This window comes from Lytechinus pictus, unplaced genomic scaffold (assembly GCF_037042905.1).
Source record: "Lytechinus pictus isolate F3 Inbred unplaced genomic scaffold, Lp3.0 scaffold_19, whole genome shotgun sequence".
NCBI classification, from domain to species: domain Eukaryota; kingdom Metazoa; phylum Echinodermata; class Echinoidea; order Temnopleuroida; family Toxopneustidae; genus Lytechinus; species Lytechinus pictus.
Window position 1 is genome coordinate 14,616,115 of NW_026974140.1, and position 25,856 is coordinate 14,641,970.

Sequence of the window (25,856 nt, forward strand, 5' to 3'; positions counted from 1 at the left end):
ACTTGATCAACGTTTATGGTCTAAACCAGAAGCTTTTATTTGTTTCATTGATTGTGATGCATTTTAGGTGTTATGTCTTTAAGTAAAGCAATCCATATTCATAAAGAAATCTTTAAAATTCAGATGTTATAGATCTTAAACATCTAATGATAGTGTGCACTGCATATATATGTTCTGCATTATTTTTTCCTTTATATTCTTTCTTCTGTGTTATGTCTCTTCTGTAGTTCTTTATTCTCCACTTCCTCTAATCTGATCCCATTTTCCTTGCCGGTACCTCTTTATTCCTCTCCATTTGCTTCTCTTCTCTTCCTCCATCTCATCTTTTTTCTTCTCTTCTGTACTGTCCCCCTCTTTTCCTCATCTAATTTTCCACTGTATCACTCTTTGTTATCACCTCTCTCCTATTGTAATTCTTCATTTGTCTCTTATCTTGTTATCTAATACGTGTAGCATCACTATCCTCTTCTGTCTGCAAACAAGCAGAACAGAACAAACACATTAGCATTTTCAAGATAAGGCACTCCACCTTCCCATGTACATCCTCAAGCATATTATGCACTTGATGTTAAAATGACACATGAACCCATATATGACCATAAAGAATATTCATAGATGTTCCTTGTAAGTAGTTTGGGGTGTATCTTTCAATTCATTGCAGTTCTTCCTTTTTTTAATTCACTGTTATAATGTGCATTTGACTATAGAGATTCGAAATTGAATCTTGAAGCATGTTTTTGGTAATAATTGAAAACAAAATAAATAAACATTTTACGACACGAGACACTTGCGATTTAAATACAAATATTTCTTATTTATTCAAAATATTCATGATATATGTGTAGCAAAAGTACAGAAGTGAACATTTCAACATTGCTGCATTTACAAATTGCACAAGAATAAACCAATTGAAACAAACATTCAAAGCCTGTACAGATGACATGTTATGCATGATTATGTATGCATGTCTTCTCTAGACCATTACATTTGTGAGCTAAAATAGCCTTTTCTGATGGAGTTCTGAGTAATTAGGGCCTAGAAATGAACCTTTCCGTACCCCTTTGTCATGCTGTGCTGAGATTGTTATCCATTAGACAAGATGTTTAGAGGTTGAGAGTGGGAAACCCCTCTTCACATTGAATAAGGATAATTTAACTTTTTCTCTCAGATTATTTGTTTCAGCTCTAAAAACAAAATAAGAAAGAAACAGGAACAAATCATAAAAGAGGAAAACAGATGTATTATGCAAATGAGACCCCCACAAAAAAAAGTTTATAAATGGATACAACTTTTGAATTCCATAGATGTGAAGGGATGACCTTGCTTCTATGAATGAAAAAAAAACCATATGAATAGGCCAATGGAATATCTTTCCTCCAACATCAATATCAAAAGTATTTAAGCGGATAATGATTTGGTTTAGGAGTTAATCAATTCTATCTGGTATCCTCTGGTTATTTTTTTACTTGTGAAAAGGACTCCACACCTTTTAGGCTAACTAATGGTGTGGTTTCATACCTCACATAATGTTAGAGAGAAATGACTCCCAAAATAGATCAGATAAGAACACATACACACAACAGAAGAAATAATCAAGTTTGAAAAAAAAAATGGGTATGGGTAGAGATGGATAGAAGTAAGAATGTGCAAGTAGAATGAGAAGAGAAAAAGGAAAAAGGGGGAAAAGAAAGCAGAAGGTAGAGGACAAGAAAAGATGAAAGAGATGTAGAAAAGTGAAATAGACTGATGTTCATGAAAGCTGAATGTACTGGGTGTGCTATTGATGTGTTCCAATTCAACTTGGAAACTTGAAATGCCTTTATTTAATTTATTATGATATTGGTATGACAATTTCTACACTGTCTAGAATCCCCTCCCCTTTACAACCCAATGCTGAAATAAAACCACATTAGAAAATCATAATATCTGCATTACTCATTAGTTTGTGGAAAATTTATCCTTAATTTTTTAAGATAAATTTGACTTATGCTATTTTCTTTTGTTTTGTTGCTCTTATAGTGCATTACATGAAATATAGTTTAAGATACCATACTGTTTAATTTTCATCTATCAGCATGATGACACAGTCTTGATACATGCAGTCAAAGGGGGTCAAACAGAGGTCGTCAAGTTACTTCTCAAGAAGTTTGCTGATGTGGATATACAGGGTGACGTAAGTATAAAACAATCCTCCTACTTCTCTTCATCAACTTGCTCTTTCCTCTTCCTTCCTCCTCTGTCATACACTTCATATTTCTCATCATCTTTCTGCATCTTCTTTCTCTTCCTCCCTCTCTTCCTTCTCCTTCTCATTCATCTTTATCTTCCTCCATGTTCTTTTCATTTCTACTTTCCTTCTCTTTTTTTCTTGTCCTTTTTTTTACTTCCTTTTCCCTCTCTAGATCTGACTCGTCCACCTACTACATTTATTTCTCTATCTTTTTCTCATTCTATCCCTGATATTTTGCTGCTTTTCCCCTCTTTCCAGATAATACTCATATAATTTCAGTACCAATTGTGATTTTAAGCTGTGATTGTAAGACTTAAAACTCATTTATGAGACACAGTTTCTAATCATTTCTAACGCTTTTGAACAGATATATAGCTCCATACAAATACTGTTCGCTTTCAAATATGTATTCCAGAATGTGAATACTAATCTTTTTATTGTTGTTGCTTACTTATTTCAGGAGAAGAAGACAGCATTATACTGGGCAGCTGAGAAAGGTCATGTAGACATCTTAGAAGCAATCTTAGATAGTAATCCAAATACTGAATTAGCAGCAAAGGTAAGTATCATGCTTCCATATTGTTATTGCTTTACTAGGTGTCTGTTGTAAGAACTGATCAAGACTACAGTTGTAGACAACACCCCCTCCCCATGTCTCGTATGGAGACACGTCTCTGTTCATAGGCATCAACAGGATCTGTATTTTTGGAATATTGATCACACATTTTTAACCATTGACAGATTAAAGAGGTTCATTGAAGTTCACATGAATAATGTGATACATCATGTCATGATTTTCTGTTCATAGATTTTCCTGATCATATATCCAGAATCATGTGAAACAAAGATTAGTGATCAATTACAAATATTAGAGAACGATTCTTATTGGTTGGTGGTGGTTATGTTGACCCAAAAAAAAAACACATGTAAAAAAAAAGGTCATTGGCTATTACCATGTTGCAATTTATAACAAATAATCATTGTATAATGTGTTTCTTCTGTTAGCGATGTAAAGTGTCCCAGTTCTGATGTATCCTTGCAATGTTTGCATTTTGTTTGTTTTTTCACTTGTAGGATGGGGAAACCCCTTTACTGCGAGCAACGAGAAATCGAAACCGAGAAGTGGTTAGAGCGTTGCTTGACAAAGGAGCCAAAGTATCAGCAACTGACAAGGTAATCGATTGTCATGAATAACTAGTTTGATTGCTTGATGAATAATTTCATCAAGTAGTTTATTTTAGATTCAAAGGTCACAGTTCGGATCAATTCTGTAAGTAATAACAGAATGGATATAGTAGGCAAAATCTCATGACGATTGCTTGAAGTGATGTGCCCTTTTTTAATTCATTAATATTGATGCCTTTGATGGATAAAGGATCAGAAATATACATTGTGGTAATGAATATTTGTCACTGATGAATGCAGACTTGTTTCAAGAAAGATTTTTAAGAGTTATTTCTGGATTTCCCTGCAGGGATTCTGATCATCAAGTCTTGGACTATATTTGGTTTGATTGATATAACAAAGCAGTAGAAGTGTATGCTACAAAGGTCAAGCATTTAATAGGCTTTTCAAACGATTTTTACAATTGTATGCATGAGGTATCTATTCAGGGGTAACTTGTCTGAAAAAAGATCTCTTACAGTTAACCAGCTTGATCAAAAACCAGTCAGTATGGATTCTATTTATAAAGATCACATTTTGATTTCTCCTTAAATATTCATATTCACTTCTCCTTCCATATTATCCTTAAATCCATGATTATATTCCATTCATAATTACTTGCATTGAAGCCTTTACTTAAAGTAAAAGAATAAATGTGTCTGTGAATACCATTTGCCTATAAAGATCTTGTAACTGTCAAGTGGTCACACCTGTGCTAGCGGCCAACTCTCAATATCAGCCACCTGTGTAGTGGCCACTGAAACTGATAACCATTAGTCTGCAGGCACAGACCCTGATTGAAACTTTGATCAACAAGTGTGTCTCCATGCATAGACTAGTACATACAAAATTTGCTGTTTCAATGAGCGAGAGGGCCTTCAGTACACAAGGCATTAGTAGGCTGCAATTCAGACCCTTTACTCGAGTGAAGGGTTTGCACAGCAGACTAGATTACCATGATGGTAGATCATGTGTATAAGAACCTGTCTATAGCAGACAAATGTTTTAAAGGTTATATTTTGTCTCCTTCCTGTGGTCACTGTAGACAGGTTTCACTCTCTATCACTTGGTATTTACATAGTTCCTCCTGTTTTCTATGTGAAACATCTTATCTGGTCTGAGTTGAATGTGATTTGTTATCTCATTTCTTCACAGAGAGGAGATACCCCACTTCATATAGCAATCCGATTCAGGGATAAAAAGATCTCTGAATTACTTCTAAGAAACCCTAAAGATGGTAGGCTACTTTACAAGCCTAACAAGGAAGGGGAAACCCCTTATAACATTGATTGTAATCATCAAAAGGGCATCCTTACACAAATTTTTGGTGCTAGTAAGTATTTCTTTCTCTGTTTACGATTCAATCTCCATCTCTTGTTTCATTTCCTAATGCAGCTTCTGGGTTTAAGTTACGAGGATTGGCCAACTTGATATGTACTTTATGTAGATTTTGTGTTTTAAGTGTGCATGTATTTGGCATGTACACCTTTAAGTATAATAATCTGAGAAGGGCATTTCTAACTTGAACTGGTTTAGACTACCCTAAGTTCATACTTGTTTCTGTTGATTTGAAATGATTACTTTTTACTCACCGTAGTAAGTTGGACCATATTTTCTGTTCTTTCCTCCATTAAATGCCATATATTTGGCCCTTCAAGGCTTCTGTAACCTTCTCACAAAGAATTTCCTAAACTCTCTGTTAAATATTGTGGAATTTTGTCCATACATGTCCACTATTGTCAACAAGGTGTCAAACAAAAGGTAAATCCAAGCATTTTACATTCATGAGATGGCCTGGTTTCTCCATGGAAATCCTGTTTGTCCTCCCGGCATTCACATGCATCCTAGTGCCTCATATGTCCCTGTTTTATGTTATGTCTTCATATTGACATTGTAAAAAGCTTGCAATAAATTCTATAGAACCTTCAAAATGACAGTATTACTATCTTCCCTAATGCAAATTAGAAACCAACTCAACATCTCTCCCCTTTCCACCAATGTCAGTGAACACCTTACCTAGTTGACTCCTGCGTTACGCTTATTGTGCAGGGTCTATAAAGGAAAAGAACAATGAAATAGTCCCTTGTGTAAACACTAGATGGATTTTCATAGTATTATACAATGATTTAATGAATCTAACACATGCTGTCCTTTGATTGATCTGTAGGGAGTTTCAGCCCCGGTGATGAGGTAGAAAATGAATTAAGTGATCTATGTAGCAGTTCATTAGCTGATATCCTCAGTGAACCCACCCTCCTGCCACCGGTTACAGTAGGTCTGTATGCACGCTGGGGCAGCGGCAAGTCTTTCATCCTCAAAAAGCTGCAAGGTAAGTCTCCCTAATATTTCAGTTTGCTTCCATTCCCAGACCATCATGCTGATGATGGTGGTGGTGGTGGTGGTGGTGGTGGTGGTGGTGGTGGTGGTGGTGGTGGTGGTGATAATGATGATGACAACGACGAAGACGACGATGATGATGATGATGATGATGATGATGACAAGGGTGTTGGTGATGATGATGATGAACATGATCATTAACAATCATAACAATGAGAAATTTACACAAAAAAACTGTGACAGTAATGCTGATATTATTTTATTTATCATTTCAGATGAGATGTATCAGTTTGCTCGTCAGGACTACCAGCCCATCTTTCGTTTCACTTGTTGGGTGTTTGTCTTATGTGTGCTGATAGGTCTTGCCATTGGAACAATAGTTCTCTTTATTCCTTTCATGGTGGATGATTTCAGCTTCAAGAGTACTCTTAGTCAAGCCGGTGGGGTTGCACTGGGTGTCTTTCTTTTATTGTATATTATCTTAGGTAAGTCAGAACGATTGAGTATTGTCTATAGGTATATATGTGTATATATGTATAACAAAATTGTATCATCATTTTCAATGAAGTGATTGTTGCCACACAATTTAAGAGAAACTCTGAATGTAAACCTATTAATTTATATCAAGTTCTAACGATTGTAATATAGAAGTTTTACAATGAACATGAAGTATGTAAGATATGTTGTGTTTATTTTCTGTAATTACATAGATCTTCTATACTTAGGGTTTGATTTGTGTTTTTTTTTAAGTTTTATATAAAGAAATTGTCCTGAAAAAATTCGCTGAATAATTCCTGAAAAATGTTGATATTTATTCATCTCACTTCCCTTTGTGAGAACAAGCATGTGTACTTCTTGTAATACTGTATCTTGTTTTCTTTATTTCAGCTTTAGTATATTTTGGTCATCGTCAGAAGTGGAGGGGGTCAGGGAAAATGAGTGAATGGCTCGCACGGCAATTCAACTACTTTCGCCTTGTGATGGCGCTGTGCTACTGTAATCCTCCTGTCTCCTCGGAAAGGACAGCTAAAGTCTTGCCAGTTAGGTGAGTCAGTATGAGGATAATGCCAATGAAACAATGTCTGCTAAAGTGTAGCCTCTGTCTTAACCTTATTTCAAGTCATTTTTGTCTCACCTGCATAGCAGAGTGAGACTATAGGCGCCGCTTTTCCGACGGCGACGGCGGCGGCGGCGGCGGCGACGGCGGCGTCAACACCAAATCTTAACCTGAGGTTAAGTTTTTGAAATGACAGCATAACTTAGAAAGTATATGGACCTAGTTCATGAAACTTGGCCATAAGGTTAATCAAGTATTACTGAACATCCTGCCTGAGTTTCATGTCACATGACTAAGGTCAAAGGTCATTTAGGGTCAATGAACTTAGACCATGTTGGGGGAATCAACATCAAAATCTTAACCTAAGGTTAAGTTTTTGAAATGTCATCATAACTTAGAAAATATATGGACCTAGTTCATGAAACTTATACATAAGGTTAATCAAGTATCACTGAACATCCTGCATGAGTTTCACGTCACATGACCAAGGTCAAAGGTCATTTAGGGTCAATGAACTTTGGCCGAATTGGGGGTATCTGTTGAATTACCATCATAACTTTGAAAGTTTATGGATCTGATTCATGAAACTTGGACATAATAGTAATCAAGTATTACTGAACATCCTGTGCAAGTTTCAGGTCACATGATCAAGGTCAAAGGTCATTTAGGGTCAATGAACTCTGGCCAAATTGGGGTATTTGTTGAATTACAGCCATAAATTTGAAAGTGTGTTGGTCTAGTTCATAAAACTTGGACATAATAGTAATCAAGTATCACTGAACATCCTGTGCGAGTTTCAGGTCACATGATCAAGGTCAAAGGTCATGTAAGGTCAAAGAACTTTGGCCACGTTGGGGGTATTTTTTGAATTGCCATCATATCTCTATAAGTGTATTGGTCTAGTTCATAAAACGTGGAAATAAGAGTAACCAAGTATCACTGAACATCTTGTGCGAGTTATAGTAGTTTTCAAAATCAGCACTGCTGCTATATTGAATCGCGTGATGCAGGTGAGACAGCCAGAGGCATTCCACTTGTTTTCTATCTCTCTCTCTGCCCCTTTTCTCCATTTCTGTCTTTCTTTCTCTGCTATATTCCCTTTTTTTTTTGTTACCACAGGCTTTTGTCCTTTTTGGGGGGATAATATCTTTTCCTTCTCTTCAATTTCATAGGAGAATATACATTGTGGTATCCTTCAAAGTACAGTTGGGGCTGCCTAAATTGTCATGATATAGCTTCTTCTTTTTTTGCCATGTATGTCAAAAGTTGAAACTATCCATATGGTCCCTTTGAAAAATTTATTATTCTTTATTGCAGTTTGTATTCCTTTATCCTTATTCCCCATGTCATACCATATATTTTGCCAATTGTCACATCAAAACACAAACTACATGTTCTTTTCACCTCTTTCCATTTGTGTCTCTCCTTACCCAGGTTTATATTTGGAGATCACCTCCACCTGAGCAATTTAGGAAGTGAAGCCCCTCTAGCTCGAACTATTGGTAGCCTAGGGGTATCATTAGAGAAAGAGCTCGGTACACTGGTATCTAGGCTCTATAGAGTGGTCCAATCAAGACCAGTAGATGGTAAGTATTATGTCCTTCTAATCCCATATCATTGGTAGTTTGAGGCATCATTAGAGAAGGAGCTTGGTTCACTAGTGTTCAGGCTCTATAGATTGGTCCAGTTCAAACCAGTAGATAGTAAGTATTGTGTCTCTCTAAGCAGATACTGTTGGTTCCTAGGGGTATCATTAGAGAAGGCGCAGTAGATATAAGCTAAATGGAAAAGATGCAACTTTATTTTTTTGCTTGAATCAAAGTTTAATTTATCCCAAGTTTTTTTATTTATAATTTGTTTGAATTCATTCTTTATAGTGTAGCTTTTTAATGTGTTTTGAACCAAAGGTTTAAATTTGCATTTTTTCCAGATATGATTTTAAGAGACTTGCATATAATACATTGCAATTTCATTTTTTTTTATTGAAGATGTAATTGGTGATAAAATATACATAAAACTGAATGAATGTGAGATGCTGTTACCCGACTGTTCCTTGATCCTTCTTTCTTTACAGGTAAATCACATTGGAAGAGGTACTGCTGCATTCCCAGATTCATAGTGACTTTAATAATTATAGGATGTTTCATAACAGGACTTGTACTTCTAGCTTATGATAAAACCAGAGGAGACCCTAACCGAGAGGTCACTAAAGACAAGATAGCCATCTTTGTCTTGGCAAGCATTGTGGCATTATCAGTACTGGCCAACCTCTGGAACTTTGTCCAGTTTGTCTATCAGATGGTATACCCTCCGAGGATGAGGATGGAGAGAAAGGCGCGGCAGGCAGGACATATGAAACCTGATGATTTCTTGCGAAGCATGAAGCAAGAGGTGACCACACTGACCAACATGACCCAGTGTATGGATGCCTTCCAAGGACTCCAGACGCGGATGGTGGTCATCGTCGACGGGTTGGACAGCTGCGAGCAGGAGCAGATCTTGAACATCCTGGATTCCATCAAGGCATTGTTCTCTTCCCCGTACTCCCCCTACATCACAATCCTAGCCATTGATCCTTACATCATCACTAAGGCCATTGATCAGAATCTTCATAATGTCTTCAAGGAGTCAAATGTCCGTGGGCATGACTACCTTCGCAACCTGGTCCATCTACCATTCTATTTAGAGGTTGGTGTTCGTCTGAAGGACAGCGCAGAGATGCCACTGGCCAATCACGTCTCTCCATCTACTTCGAGGGTAAGTGTTGCATGAGTCCAAGATCTTTCATGTTCTGTTTTATGTATGGTATGGAATTGTTAATCTGAATTTGAAGAAGCACACTTCTTTGTTATCTTGTTCAAAATGACTCTTTGAATTGCAAAATTCTTGATAATTACAGACACTTTGTTTCCTGAAGTAGAATAAATTTCTATATATTTTTTTATATTGATATGATTTTTTTTTAAATTAATTTCTTTCTATTACTGTCCAGCCATAAAATATGTCCTGAGAGGCCCCTCCCCCTGAATCAGTAAATTGCAAAAGCAATTTTGTTTTTTGTTAACTAGGGATATTTTCATTCTTCTTTGCTTGAACGCATTTCATTGGCATTCAGTGTTCCTGCCTCTCTTCTTTTTCTTTAAAATGCAGCTTCACAATGCTCTGCTTTAAAGGCCAAATCCACTCTAACATCAAGTTAATTTGAATAAATACAGATAATCAAATGAACGTAATAACCTTCATAAAAATATCTAAATCAGATTTAAAATAAGAAATTCAAAGCATTTAAAAAAAATTATTATTGCATCACCCAAGACTGGGAAACAAAAGCTTGAAAATTTCTAACTAACTTATTTTACATATCTTCGTCTTTGCTAGTTTGGATTTATTTTAAATTAAATTATCATGACATTAGGGTGGACTTGGCCTTTATTAAATCTTATCAAATAGCAGTATTCTTTCTTTTAATTAGTGCTAGTTGCATTCCTGTCAGTCAAAAAAACTTACACTTTTCCAAGACCAAGCAAGCAGCTGCTTCAAATCATATTTCACATTTGTTTGTTGTATAGAATTTAGAAGAAAAGCATGCTTTTACAAGCATTTAGTATATATGTGTTTTTCCATCTGTTGAATATAAATGAACAGGCTGTACAATAATTTTAGTAAGAATTATTTCCACATAGCTAATACTTTTTCCCCCTGTAGATCTGAAGACTTGACAATCCAATAATAATACTTTTCTTTTAAATCTCTGAGCAAACTTGACCTACTACACTCAGTCTTGTAGATGCTTGAATGGAGTGTATTTCTTTATTTTATATGCAGTAGAGATTGCAAAGCTATCAATGTTGGAATTCCTCCTCCTGATCAATATGTGACTCCCTGTTCTTGTTCGGACCCTCCCATGTTTAAGCAAAAACCATCACACTAACAGAGTTAACCCTTCTCTATATGGATGCCTTTTGTAGCCCCCAAAATAGAATTTGGATGACTCCCATTCATAGAATAACATACCATTGTTCTCTGAAAAAAATTTGTTTAACACATCAAGAAATATTATATTTTTGTCTCGCCTGCATAGCAGAGCGAGACTATAGGCGCCGCTTTTCCAACGGTGGCGGCATCGTCAACATTGAAATCTTAACCAAGGTGCAGTTTTTTAAATGTCATAACTTGAAAAGAATATAGACTTAGTTCATGAAACTTGGACATAAGGGTAATCAAGTATTACTGAACATCCTGCCTGAGTTTCAGGGCACATGATCAAGGTCAAAGGTCATTTAGGGTCAATGAACTTAGACCATGTTGGGGGAATCAATATCGAAATCCCAAGGTTAAGTTTTTGAAATGTCGTCATAACTTTGAGAGTATATGGACCTAGTTCATAAAATTTAGACAAATTTAGGTAGTTTTGTATCACTGAAGATCCTGCCTGAGTTACAGGTCACATGATTAAAGTCAAAGGTTACTTAGGGTCAGCAATCTTTGGCCATTTTTGGGGTATTTGAGGAATTGTCATCATAACTTTAAGTTTATGGATCTAGTTCATGAAACATGGACATAAGAGCAAGCATGTATTCCTGAATGTCATGTGTGAGCTTCAGATCACATGACCAATGTCAAAGGTCACTTAGGGTCAACAAACTTTGGACATGTTAGGGTTGTCATCATAACTTTTAAATTTTATGGATCTAGTTCATGAAACTTGGACATAAGAGCAATCAAGTATCCTTGAACATCCTGTGCAAGTTTCAGGTCACTTGACAAGGTCATTTAGGGTCAACAAACTTTGGTAATGTTGTGGAATTGTCATCATAACTTTAAAAGTTTATGGATCTAGTTCATGAACCTTTGAATAAGAGCAATAATGTATCCCTAAATACCCTGTGCGCGTTTCAGGAATATGGCCAAGATTAAAGGTCATTTAAAGGTCAATGAACCCTGGCCGTGTTGGGAGTATGTGTTTAATTGGCATCATCACTTAGAAAGTTTATGGATCTAGCTCATGAAACATCGACATTAGGGTAATCAAGTATGAATTATTGTTTTGCACATGTCTTAGGTCAAATGGTTATGTCAAAGGTCATTTTGGGCTAATGGGCATAATATTTTATTATCATATTAGTGTTTTCTTATGTGAATGATTATTCATTAGCAGTTTTCAAACGCAGCACTGCTGCTATATCGAATTGCGTACTGCAGGCAAAACTACCAGAGGCGTTCCACTTGTTATTTTACCAAATGCATGGCAGAAAAAACAGCTTTTAAAAAGAGTGGCTGTCCCAGAATGGGGCATATTTTAGAATTTGCTTTTTAATTTTTCATACACTAATTTTATTTAATTCAAAGTTTTGCCAATGGAAAATATAATTTGCAATTGTTTTAACTCAATATATTTCCTGTCCTGAAATATGTTGGGATTTGATTGGTTTCACTAAAATTTGGTTAATATGAAGATTGTAGAACACATGAAGCTATATTTCAATTTCATTGATGAGTTATTCATGAATTGAAAACAGATAATATATTTTCCCCTTCTCAAATTCCAAATTAGGAAGATACTTATTGTCCTATGATGATCTATATTGTTTGTTTAATACTTTAATTCCTCCATATATTCATGGCTTCAAGAAAGATATATACAATAACTATTAAATTAATACGATGTGCTTTACCGAACTTAAGTTTTATAATAAAGAAGTTAAAAATTTTTATGCTCTATATAAGCAAAATTTAACTGACTGTATTTCCTGTGTTTTTTTCCCCCACACCCCATCTATCTCTGCGACGTGTTTGGTTTTTTTTAATGCCTACGATAGATGTCTCGGTGGGCTCCTTCGTTAACCCTCCCCAGTATACCCGAACTGCCTGAAAATGATTCCACGCCCAGCCCCTCTGATCGGAAGACTCAGCCACTTAAAACAAAAAGGGTAAACAGACTCACAAAAAAGAAAAAAAATACTTATTTGCATTAATCAGTGGAATGCCCGATATTCAAATTTGACAAATGGGCTGAGTTGTATCATGGCATTTGGTTTCTCAGTTTGGTTTCTTGGCGTGCAGCTTTTATTTTTGATGATTGCGTTATAATAGTCTGGCTGCCCCCCTCCCCTTCATACCCCTTAACCTGCCCCCGCCCCCTTTTCCTAATAGCTTTATGATATTGACTTCCTGTCACGGCATGGCATGGTCCCTCCATCCCCCAGCCCCACCAAAGAAAAAAACACTGATAATGGTCCCTGTTCACCGAAACTTTACTAAAGCACAACTGTGTATTTTTCAAGTTACTAACTTATCTCTTGTTGTACAATATCACATCAACTTTAAGTTCAGTTCCATTGTGATACACTAGATGTATCTGACCTACATGTATGTATCTTTCACTTCTTTTTTCATGATCAACAATATCATACCTTGAAATTTTAGTTCTTTCATACATCCATCTTTAGTTCTTACATCTGTAGATCTGTTGTCATGTTTTGCAAAGATCAATTTAATTTTTCCATTCTGATTTTATATTACGGATGTATCACCTTTCCGTTCTTGTATCTTCCTCTTCAGCTGTTTACTCACTGGAGTTGCTTTTCAAATCTTTTCAGAAGCAATTAGTGAACAGAAAAACATAAATTACTTTCACTTTTTGCATTATTCCTTGTAATAGTTTCAACAACTTTGCATCTTTTTTATTCTTTTCATTTAGTATTACTTTCTTCTTAGAAAAGAAGGAGCAATAGTCACTAGAATTAATCCAAAAAAAAGTTGTTTAAAAGATCTTCATGCAAGGTTGCATTTGTGTAACTGTGTCTCCATGTTGTGAAACCTAGTTTCACACTAAAGAAATGATACTTGTATTTTATTTCACTAAATGAGTTGAGGATGGATTTTTTTTAAAACTGTTCTAGCAGGAAAAAACAATTGTGATTGTGTAAATAGGAAATGGTACTTCTATTTCTAATGACTTCAATTATGTGTAGTATTTACAATTGTGCAGTGTCTTGAAAATTGAAATGTTCTCTAATATCATAATTGCTTACATTTTAAAAAGGGGAAGCCATAAAAGGGCTCTCAAGTTCTTGGTTTATATTGATTGTCACAGATGCACCTTCAGTGACGGTCATCACATTGTGAAAATGATATTCCTCTTATTAATCTCAGGAATATTGTATTGAACTTTCTAATGTACATTTCAAAGTTGATTTTACTCACTTTTGGTACTTTGCATATGATTTTAGTTACATTGACATTTCATTTGGATTTAATTTGATGCAACAGTATAATACAAAATAATTCTTTCTGAATAAGATGTAAATATTTGATTGGTATACTCCTTATTTCTTTCACAAACATAGGATTTCTGCTTGTGTTTGTGCATGCTTATGTGTATTTGCATGTACACTGTAGTGCATTTTGTTGCAGCCCAAATAATAGTCTTGGAATGATCATGTCCACACTGCCTCATAACTGTCATTTGTTTCTACGTCATTGTGAATCTCATTCTTATACAAAGTATCATAATGAATTTGTTTTCAAGTATAGTAGTATACAGTATACTGTAATCCTTTACATTAGGTCCATATTTTCTTCTTTGTTTTTAAATAAAATGTGTCAGGACAATTGTCTTCATACAAGTGTCATAGTCACTTTTGATAAAATGAGAGAAATTGACAAAGCATGATTTTAGATTCCATCAATGAATCCTCTGAAATTTATTATGTTTATCCTTCTTCCAGTTCCAGAAATATTTACAAGAAAAAGTTGCTGCATAATTTAACTCTTTTCCCCATTTCTTCAGAAATGATATATCTTCAAGATTTGACTGCTACATATTCTATTCATCTCTTTGTTGTGTATCATTTGTCAAAGTAGTCTTTTTTATAAAATACAAAGTACTTCTTGCTACTTTTGTGTGTTACAAACTGTAAGCCAAGTATTTCATTAAACAAATCCATTTGGTAACCCTTTTTTGTTATTTGCAGTGGTATCAATATCGATTACATATTGTAATATGATTTTAAGTGATTATTTAAAACTAATTCTATAATTTTCAACTTAGAAATTATCTCAATACGAGGGAGGGTATAATTCTTTGAAATGCATCATAATCTAGTATATGCTCTACAGGATTGTGGCATGTTTACCATTCTGGTTTGAGGATGTATGCATCTTGATCTTACTCTCATATTTCTACAAAATTCAATATAAAGAATGCTGTTTCCTGTATGAAACTTTAATAATGGAGAATTTGTAGTTGATTTGCTAAGTGCTTATATTATAAAAAGTCTTAGGATCCCTGTTATAAAATTAATTGTAAATTGTGCATCTGCCTTCAATGGTAATAAATATGTCATTGCTTAACAGCCAATCAAACTCAAGGATTCCATGAATGTTACCTTAAATGCCAAAGATACATGTTATAGTAATTTTATGCAATGGATCCCAAATATTTAACAAATGAATGAATAAGAGCAGAACTATGGGTCACTTCTATAACTCAATGTTTTTGGACCTTTTTTAATACTTAATAGTAAAAAAAAAAGTATGCATTCTTTTATTTGGTGTCAAGTAAATTCCAAGAGTTGTAGAAGACCGAGTTGGAGCACCATCACTTTCAAATTGTCTTGCATTTTTTCTATATGATATTTAGACGGAGATGACGATTGTAACAGCCATCCCAGGGGATTCCCCGCCTAGGTACGGCAGCCCTGATGCAATGAATGCACCTCTCCTACAGAGGCAACGATCGACCACCAAGGATCTATCTCAGATGCTCTCCTCTGATGAACAGTTTAGTGATCTCAGTCCTCGTAGTATGAGAAGATTACTCAATATCGTCTCAATCACTGGTGAGTTAACACTTAAGGTTTAGTGATCTCAGTCCTCGTAGTATGACAAGATTACCCAATATCATCACAATCACTGGTGAGTTGACACTTTAGGTTTAGTGATCTCAGTCCTTGTAGTATGAGAAGACTACTCAATATCGTCTCAATCACTGGTGAGTTGACACTTTAGGTTTAGTGATCTCAGTCCTCGTAGTATGAGAAGATTACTCAATATCGTCTCAATCACTGGTGAGTTAACACTTAAGGTTTAGTGATCTCAGTCCTCGTAGTATGACAAGATTACCCAATATCATCACAATCACTGGTGAGTTGACACTTTAGGTTTAGTGATCTCAGTCCTTGTAGTATGAGAAGACTACTCAATATCGTCTCAATCACTGGTGAGTTGACACTTTAGGTTTAGTGATCTCAGTCCTCGTAGTATGAGAAGATTACTCAATATCGTCTCAATCACTGGTGAGTTGACACTTTAGGTTTAGTGATCTCAGTCCTCGTAGTATGAGAAGATTACTCAATATCGTCTCAATCACTGGTGAGTTGACACTTTAGGTTTAGTGATCTCAGTCCTCGTAGTATGAGAAGATTACTCAATATCGTCTCAATCACTGGTGAGTTAACACTTTAGGTTTAGTGATCTCAGTCCTCGTAGTATGAGAAGATTACTCAATATTGTCTCAATCACTGGTGAGTTGACACTTTAGGTTTAGTGATCTCAGTCCTCGTAGTATGAGAAGATTACTCAATATCGTCTCAATCACTGGTGAGTTGACACTTTAGGTTTAGTGATCTCAGTCCTCGTAGTATGAGAAGATAACTCAATATCGTCTCAATCACTGGTGAGTTGACACTTTAGGTTTAGTGATCTCAGTCCTCGTAGTATGACAAGATTACTCAATATCGTCTCAATCACTGGTGAGTTGACATTTTAGGTAAGATTACTCAATATTGTCTCATTCACTGGTGAGTTGACACTTTAGGTTTAGTGATCTCAGTTTTTGTAGTATGAGAAGATTGCACAATATTGTCTCAGTCATTGGTGAGTTGACACTTTAGGTTTAGTGATTATGTGGTATCCCTGTAATATTCAAACCTGCTATAGCATCTACACGTACATGTATAGAAAGACCCTCTATCTATAAAGACCATGGATTTGTTTTCCTGTGAAAGGCTTTCCCCATTGAAGCATGTATTATATTACAAGATCCTGTCTGTGAAGACCACCTGTCCAGATAGACCACTCTCTTCACACCCTTCAGGCGTCTTAATATACCGGTTTTACTATATCTGATGATGAATCAACACCCATTTCATTCTTTCAGGTCGTCTTCTGCGTGCCAATAACATCTCTTTCAAGTGGCAGACCTTGGCTCATTGGATCAACCTAACTGAGAGATGGCCGTATCGGATCTCTCGTCTCATAGTGTACTACCAAGAGAATGAAGAACATATTGAAGATGATGTCGTTCTCAAGGTCATTACTGACAGGTATGTAGGTATCTAACATGCTCCTCATATCTGTAGTTGCTGATAGGTTTTACTATTTGGAGATAACTTTGTTGCGATGCTAGATAGTATCATGTCTGTATTTTGTCATAAATAATAAGATCAAAGATAATGTAAACAAAAAATGACAATTCGATAGGATATATTGCATTTGATATACAAACTGACAACTTAATAACATGTAAAGGGTAAAAGAAAAGTGTGAAAAAGGAGAATAATGATGAAGAGCAGATCTTGCAAAGCATTTTGACAGTCTATTTATTTAGCAGGTTCAAGTAATACTTCATCCTTACATTATGATGTTTTTTAGATATCTTGAGTGATGTTTCATAAAGAGTTAAATGTGACTTAAAATCATGTTTAACCCTATCTTAACTGGGCTATTTCGGACCAGTATATACTGGGGGGTCAATTTGACCCCCCCTCAGATCTCGGCCGCTGATTGCGCAATCACCGCGAAAATTTGCAAGCGCGTAGAGCCGGATTTAAACTACAAGAGTGTATAGTAAAGTTTTTGAGATTTTTTATTAATTAATTATGCAAATAAGCATATGAAATTTGCCATAAATTAGGTTTTTTGTGTATGTATTTGCCTTTAACTCAATTTATATAGCTAGAAGAATGCTAATTTTTGGTGGGAGTATCAATTATTACATTTCTAACAAATATCTACAAAAAATAGCAAAAATATAATTAATTTCTTATGTATTTTTTTTTTTTTTTAATTCTTATGTATTTCTTTTTTTCATGTTTTTCCCGATGAACTTTGTCGAGGACCCTTTTGTGATCATAAATAGCATAAAATAAATCCATTTAAACCAACAAAACTAAAAATAATCATACATTTATGATTTTTGGTCGAAAAACACAATTTGCATTGACTTTTTACACGGAATCACGTTTTTGAGCAATTTCTGGTCATACAAAACGTTGCGTAATTTTGGAACCGCGTACCCGGGCGTCGCAAATTTGGTCTCAAAAGATGCGCAAGACTTGAAAGTAAAAAGTCAGTGAGCGGGGCAGTCAAAAAAAATTGTGCGACGGCGTAGTGACAAAATTTGTTGAGGGGGGGGGTCAAATTGACCCCCCCCCCCAGTTTAATAAGGGTTAAGCAGCAACATACGCATGATATGTAACTTGTAATCCCAATACACTGTAGATTGCATCCTTCAAGTGTTAGCTGACCAATGTGGTGTTACAATATATGTCACATATTTTACCGTAATTTCTAATCACCCCCCTTGTTCTATGGATTCCTATTTCCAGGATCAGTGATGATCTTCTGACACTCCATGAATCAGACCCATTTGCAGACTTGGACCAAGATGGACGTAGCTTTATGGTTTGTCTTGCCAGGCATACCCCTCAACTAACCTGTGGAGATCTCAGAAACTTTCTCTCATGTACCTGTAACCTGGATCCACAGCTTAGGAAACAGATCAGAGGTGAGAGATGTATTTCAATTGATGGTGATGTAGGGTATTGAGGGAGTTGTAGAGCAAATGGGAAGTCTGACAGAATTATTTGCTCTATATCTCTTCTTACCTGCAAAGAAACCATGGGATATTTGCAAGAAACTTAATATTTTCCATTCAAAATCAAGCATAAGCTGAAAAATCGAGCACAGGTCCTTAGTTTAAATGCAAATTTGTAGTTGATTTGCATTCAAGCTGTGGTATACAATATTGCTAATAGCACTGTGACAGTATAATTCTTCTTAGAAGTTGGGTGATTTCAATTTCAGTGTTGACCTTTTGGTGTTGGTGTTAGGTCAATTTTTACACTAGCATAGCACCAAACATAAAATCGAATTTTTCCTGAAAAGTCATTCACGAGGTGTTGAGCATTTAATATTGTGATCTGTTTCGTTTTTTGTAAACTTAGAATAGGTTTTAGAAACAATCCAAATTGTGCTTGCAACACCAAATTTGAAAATTATCCATTGACTAAAATAATCAAGTAATACATAACTTCTCAAATATCTCTATATTTTATTTTCTTGATAGATTCCATTGAGACCACAGATCCTGCAGGAACCCTTCCAAACATGAGTAGCCTGGTCAGACCACAAAGCTTTGCCCATAGCTTCCCATCCCAACCCATCGCATCACGAGCCTCCCTTTACTCCTCTATCAGCGATACCCCATCTCGTCTCAACTACCAAATGATGGCTTCCAATCCTTTCATGAAGAAGGTAAGACAAGGTTCTCAATTCTTCAAACTTTTTACTCAGTGGAGGGTTTTAATATTATTGATGCTTGTGCCCTGGGATATTTGACAGCAGTATGCTGTGATTCTCAATTTTCATTATGAAAGAAGATAAATTTCATTCCTGCTTTTGTCAGCATTATCATAATTATTGCCTATATCATACATGTAGATATCACTGGTTCATTATACTATCCTAATGAGAATTGTGCTTTTGGATTGGGCATTTATTTTTGAGAAATTTGCCTGATCCACTGACTGACATATTTTATTATAAAAAGAAGTGTTATATCTGTTATCCACTAGTAATAATTAAAGTATTCCTCTCACCTTTAACCCAGATTCTACAAAGTCCTGCATCCACCCCTCAGCCAGGGATTCTCACTGTCAAGGACGTTTGCGACAGACTTCTTAGTCTGGACGGCATCGACAAACATTCGATTCCCCGTTACCAGACTCGCATCGCAGAACACCACATCAATGGCCACGTCCTGTTACAGTGTGAACTTGATGAACTCAAGACAGTCCTGGACATGACGTTTGGTGATTGGCAACTCTTCAAGGCCATGGTGATGCAGATGAGGGGTCAGGCCATGAGCGCCGCCGCCACTCCACATAGCCCCAGTCAGGCCAGTAGCGACCCTCTAGTAGATGGAGAGGAAGAACCTGAGGAGAAGCCAGAGGAGCCGGTTGATCCGGCCAACGACTATCTTAACCTGAGTTACGAGGAGCTGCGGAAGAACTCACAGATGTCGTCGCAACGGTCATCGATTCATAACTCGCATCTGTCCCTGGGGACATTGAGAAGCGAATCCTCTCACCCAGAGACTTCCAGTGGTGAGAACACACCGGCAAGGAAGCGCACAACAAGTGGGCCACAAAAGTACTCCACGTCCACGAGCCTCGCCGGTATGTTGGTCAGCATGGATAGTGGCATTGAACAAAGCAATAAAAATATTCAGGATGGTGCTCAGCAGACTGTTAGTGTAGGTACTAGTGTGAACAATACCACTGTGACAACCACACCTTCTAAAAACACCAGGGTTGTCCCAGTGACAACCACCACCAAATCAACAGCCAGCGTAGGGACCAGCACAGGGCAGATGACGGTTGCTGCTGTTCATCCGAGCAGCAACGGACAGAAACCAAGTGATGGAGGAGGAAGAGAGAAAGAGGCAAATAGCAGTACGTCATCAGAGAGTAGTACTGATATCACAGCACTAAGAAGAGATAGCAGAGGAGACATCTCAGAAGATGATGCTACTCTCACACCTGAGGATGCCAAACAGGAAACAAGAACTACATCTTTGTTAAGTAGTGGTGGTGGTGATAAAGCAAAGCATAAATTAGAAAGGCAGATTCAGGAAGTGGAAGAAGAGGAGGAAGATGACAAAGAAAGTTCACCATTATTGCAAATAAAAGAGCCCATAGACATCAAATCAAAGAGCAAAGTTAAAGAAAAGTTGTCAAATGGGAGTGTAAATGAGATGTTGACAGAGAGTAGCGAGAGTCCGTTGCACCTGTCGAGCTTGGTATCAGGTGAAGAAACAAGTAGCAGTGAGCAGGGCTCACGACCGGTTGAACAGGATGACCGTTATCAAATAAGTCCCACCCTTAAGGAGCAGGTCACAAGAGATGTCAATAAAATGTTTGAGAATTTGCAGACAGAAATTACAAGTCGTTCCAAGGAAGGTCAGCCCACCGTAATTACAAGTCCTACGACGGGTCGGATACGCGTTATACGTCCTGTCAAAGTAGAGCAGCAAACGCATGATTTATCGTTGCTTGCTAGTTATTCCACCTTCATACCACCGGTACGTGAGTTAGACAGTGTGCCAGAGTCGCACGTGGCAAGTTCCACGTCAGTGTCGTCCGTTGGGAAGCAGCGACGTGTCATGGGAGGGAGCCCTATCAAACATTCGCAATCCGTGGGGGCCATTCCCGCCCCCTCACCGTCCATCACCAGTCAGGAATCCTACAGCCGCTTCTCTGATACAGGAGCCGGTCTCCATGAAAACAAGCGGACTTTAGACCAAAGCTTTGACGAGTTCATCAAGCTCTCGCTGGGCGAGCAGCGCAAGAAGCGTCATCAGATTCACACACAGCTCTCGTTTGAGAATGAGAGGAAGCCAGGGAGAGGTGGACAGCGACAGATGAACCAGAGCGAACTGATCAGGAGATCGGCACCCATGCTACTCAACCCCATGGGACGATCTCCCGAACAAAGCATCGACATCGATGATGAAGCCACCCCTACCACGGAGAAGCAGAAGTCTGTGGATGATGGTCATTCGGTTGTTTGATAAAGCGCCCTCTTTGTCTGTTATATATTATTGGTAGTACTGCTCATAGAGAGTAACTTAATCTTGCCAAAGTATGCGCTTTACCCAAGATTCAAGACTAATTGTGGTACGTTCAAATATTACTTGAGCAGTATGATTATATTATCTGATAGATAGATCTTATTGAATATGAGAGTGTCATGGAAAGCTTATATATATTTTAAAATATATATATATATTTGAGAATGATGTGATGTCTCTTTTCTAGCATCGATGCACATGGTTGCATTTTTTTCAAAGTTTGCTGTGCAAAAATAAATTTTGTCAGGATGGCATTGATGCCAGCATTGGTCGACAGTAGCTGTTGAAAGAATTGCAGAGAAGATGAATATCAAATTAATATCTTTAATGGGTACTATTAAATAAACTTTGTAATAAAATATATGAACTTGAATAATGTGATGTCTGTAATTTTTCATGATCGTTTCAAAGCTATATTTAAGTAAATTTTTGCTATGTATTGAATGATATTCATTTTAAACATAAAGTGGTAACCTAATTAGTTTTATATTTGTGTCATAGAATTACGGTAGTATATGTAAAAACACAATGATCCTAAAACTTATATCTGTAGAAATTAGATCAATCGTGAACGACTATTTTAATTGATAATTTTTTGTATTTTGTTATGCTTTCGTTTCACAAATCTACACAGATGATCCTTGTTAAAATTTTCATCCCCAAGTAAATTCCATGAATTTCCTATAATAAAGTAAGATATTTGAATACAGAGATAATTCCATTTCAGCTATGAAAAGGGACAAGGGTTTGACATGTTTATGAATTGTAAATGAAATGTGAGAGTGATTTGTTGTTTGCAGCTATATTTATTTTTTCATTTATTTTATTGATTGATTGATTAATGAATGACTGCACAAATGTGTAGTTACTGACCTTTGTATCAGTCAGTACTTTCCCTTTGACACATCAAAGCCTGGCTTGTCCTCTCAAAAGTTTATTGGGCTTTAGGGAACCGGAGTTTAAAAGGGTTAATACCTATTAATGTAACCTCTACAAACTTGAACTTTGAAGCACTGATAGAAAAGGGGTACACCTGAAAATGGAAAGAATGAACTGAAGACTTGCAATAATAGAAGAAAATATTTTGTGATCCAGTTTATGTTTTGAATGTTAATAAATTCAGTATCCCTCTGTTTTTGCTGTAATACCAATATCCATTTCTCATTTCATAGAATATTAAAAAAAATCAATTTCTTGTATAAAAAGGGTTCATTATCATTTAGTTCAATTCCTCTTAAGTGTCACTTCTAGGATTACTAGCATCTCTTACCAATATTTGGTTCTTCTTAGTAAGTCATATTTAGCATTGATCCTACACATGATCTGGCAACAACTAACTGCTTATTAAGGGCAAAAAACTAATTAAGGTATGGTTTGACTGAATGTCAAAATGATTAAGATTGTAATTATTATTAAGATGAATTGCAGTTTTATGGGATTAATGTGTATTATTTGGTTTTGATTGGTGACAACTAAATATTTACTATTGATTTAGAACAGTGAGGATCATTATTAGGGCTGATGGAAGGGATTATGTTTGTCTATAATAATGTGTAGATTTTGAATGGAGGCAATTGTCACAGGGGAAATTTTTGCATTCAAATCAAGCTGATTCAGAATGTTGTCATTTTCCAATTGCTGACATTCACCTCATTTTTGCACTCATTTCATGAACTGACAATAATTCAATTTTGTACTTATTAATGAAATGATAATTTTTTTTTGTACTTATTACAATTATTATTCTTCCCAGAAATTCAATGTACAATTATTATTCTTCCCAGAAATTTGATGAAAAACCCATGGGGTTCCTCTTGAATATTTCCACTGGATTAATTGATTGACCGGCCTATCTTGTAGGATGATAGCAGTAAGTCTAGAATAAAAGCTCACATAGGTTAGAAGGTGCAATACATGTACATCTTATTAAGCTGAGAAATACCAAAGAAACAATAGAAGCCATAGAGTCATCAGGTTAAGTAATATTTCATTGTAAGCAGTAAAGGAATATGACAAGTATTGCTAGTTTTATCTCATGAGTCTTCTTTTCATATACTGTATGATGATAGTACATTCATTGAATGATGTAAACCTGATTAATAACGGGTTCATTCATAATCTTTCAAAAATACTAATAGCATGTTACAACATTAACACAGTGACATTAGTTTCATAGACTCTAATGAGTTTGCACTAGTCATTTTAAGTATACTTCTTTTTTTTCAGTAAACAAATGAGAAAGACATGTAGCTTTTTTCTGTTGACTAACTGCATAAAAACAAAAATTCTTTCCTTCTCTTTTTGTCAGAAATTAATAAATTTTCATAATGCAGTTTGGTGAATACACAACTATTGTCAAATGGATGATAAATTGGCATTTAATTCCCAGCTATTCACTTCATTAAATTAATATTTGTTCATTGAAGGTACCATAAACAATACATTTACATTCATTTATTTACATTAATTTACAATACTAACAAATGTATTCAAAACAATGAATCTTTCCCCTGAGTGCCTGGTAATATTTCTTCCTAGCTTGTTTGCCATGTCAGGTAAGCCCTGTAATGGGCTAAAGTGTCAGGTAGTTGTGAAAAAAAGTAATGAATTTGAAGCTAGTTGCGATCAAAATTCAAATCATAAATTGATACGATCGCAAGTGATCTTAGACCTGTATCAAATCCAGTCGCAACTGTAATGACAGTGTACATGTACATGTCAAATAGCCAGTACAGAATGGTATTATTTTGTCTACCATATGATATAAAGTTTTGGTATGATGATAATGTATGGGAACCAATTTTGAACCTCATGATTTGAATTTATTGGTTGTGAAGTGGAGAGCATCACAGTGGCAACATTAACATACATGTATTCAATATCAAGTTAGAGATTGATTTTATTGGAATGTCTATTTATATATAGTGGGATTTCCATCATACTTTCAGTTTTCTTTTTCTTAAATGATTCTCTTTTGCCGGGGGGGGGGGGGGGTGTTGGGAGTTAAATTGTCCCCTTTTGAACTGCTTAAAGCATAATGTTTTATTATCTTTGATTGAAATCTACTAAACATTTTCTTAGTTTTGTGTCTCTTATTTATCTTGCTGAATTTCTCATAAGAAATTTATATATTGTTAGATACATATACATGTAGGTATAAGAACAATTGTTTTACCTGTTCCTGTCTAATTTGATATTTTGGTGATCTGATTTATTGCAATTATTGGCCTTGTGTGTGAGTAAATGAATAAATGCAAATGGCTATGTGGATTAGATCATTGTTATATTGATGATTATTATTATCATTGAAGCTTATTTAGACTTTTTAGGTGCGAAATTATATCATTATTTGCAGCTTGAGAAGTTTTTTTTTCGTCCAAATCTCCCATAAAACAGCAAATTGCATTTCTATTTAGTGATTTATAATCTAGCTATAAAGGAACATGACTGCATGCTTTTACGTGAAAGGGTTTTTGTGTCTACCTATCCCAACCTCATGATTGTTTTGAACATGAGGGGTGTTTAGTATTACAGTAAATTTACAATATACATTGCATTTCCAGTACAAGAGAGCCAAATCATTTTAGGTCACCGTTTGTCATCTGTATAAAAACAAAATTGTGTGCAATTGCCTAGTTTGAGGACAGCAGATTATCATATGGAGATGAATTATAATGTACAAACTCTCCATTTCGCTGTATTTTATGTTTTGTATTTATTTGTATATTTTGATTTGTCGATATGGGGAAGAAGTGGAGCAGATTCTACTTTATATAGGGATTTGTTTTGTTTTTGTTTACAGTACAAATTGTATTTACTGAAATAGATGTTTTTCTCCCTTTTTTTATGCCCACAGTTTTGTCATATCTCACATGCTTTTTATGTAGGATGTAGAATACATGAAGGCCATATTCACGTTTGATATTCCGGTCTGACAATAAGATACTGGTAGTTAGAACACAATGTACAGTATTAACAGATGAGATGTGTGAACAGTTTCTTAGTGTATGGTGTACCACTATGAATTTTTAACCTCATACCAAGTGTTGAAACTATTTGAAAATTGATGATGAAAATATATAAATAGCTTTCATGGCGTGAAAGCAACTTTGAAAAAATGCAACGGAATTTGTCTTGTGATCTTTTCGAGT

General features: G+C 35.8%; 1 protein-coding gene across 1 annotated transcript in view; it reads left to right on the forward strand.

The window, feature by feature from the left end:
• Positions 1 to 25,828, forward strand: part of LOC129260842 (kinase D-interacting substrate of 220 kDa B-like) — a 50,022-nt gene extending 24,194 nt beyond the window's left edge. The window contains exons 8-21 of the mRNA XM_064114508.1: positions 2,075 to 2,173; positions 2,691 to 2,789; positions 3,305 to 3,403; positions 4,550 to 4,727; positions 5,562 to 5,723; positions 6,007 to 6,216; positions 6,620 to 6,776; positions 8,223 to 8,374; positions 8,863 to 9,545; positions 15,433 to 15,631; positions 16,951 to 17,116; positions 18,401 to 18,579; positions 19,141 to 19,328; positions 19,684 to 25,828. Coding sequence (XP_063970578.1) covers positions 2,075 to 2,173; positions 2,691 to 2,789; positions 3,305 to 3,403; positions 4,550 to 4,727; positions 5,562 to 5,723; positions 6,007 to 6,216; positions 6,620 to 6,776; positions 8,223 to 8,374; positions 8,863 to 9,545; positions 15,433 to 15,631; positions 16,951 to 17,116; positions 18,401 to 18,579; positions 19,141 to 19,328; positions 19,684 to 21,645 — 4,533 coding nt within the window. The 3' untranslated portion in view covers positions 21,646 to 25,828. The remainder of the gene's footprint in view (positions 1 to 2,074; positions 2,174 to 2,690; positions 2,790 to 3,304; positions 3,404 to 4,549; positions 4,728 to 5,561; positions 5,724 to 6,006; positions 6,217 to 6,619; positions 6,777 to 8,222; positions 8,375 to 8,862; positions 9,546 to 15,432; positions 15,632 to 16,950; positions 17,117 to 18,400; positions 18,580 to 19,140; positions 19,329 to 19,683) is intronic.
• The last annotated feature ends 28 nt before the right edge of the window (positions 25,829 to 25,856 follow it).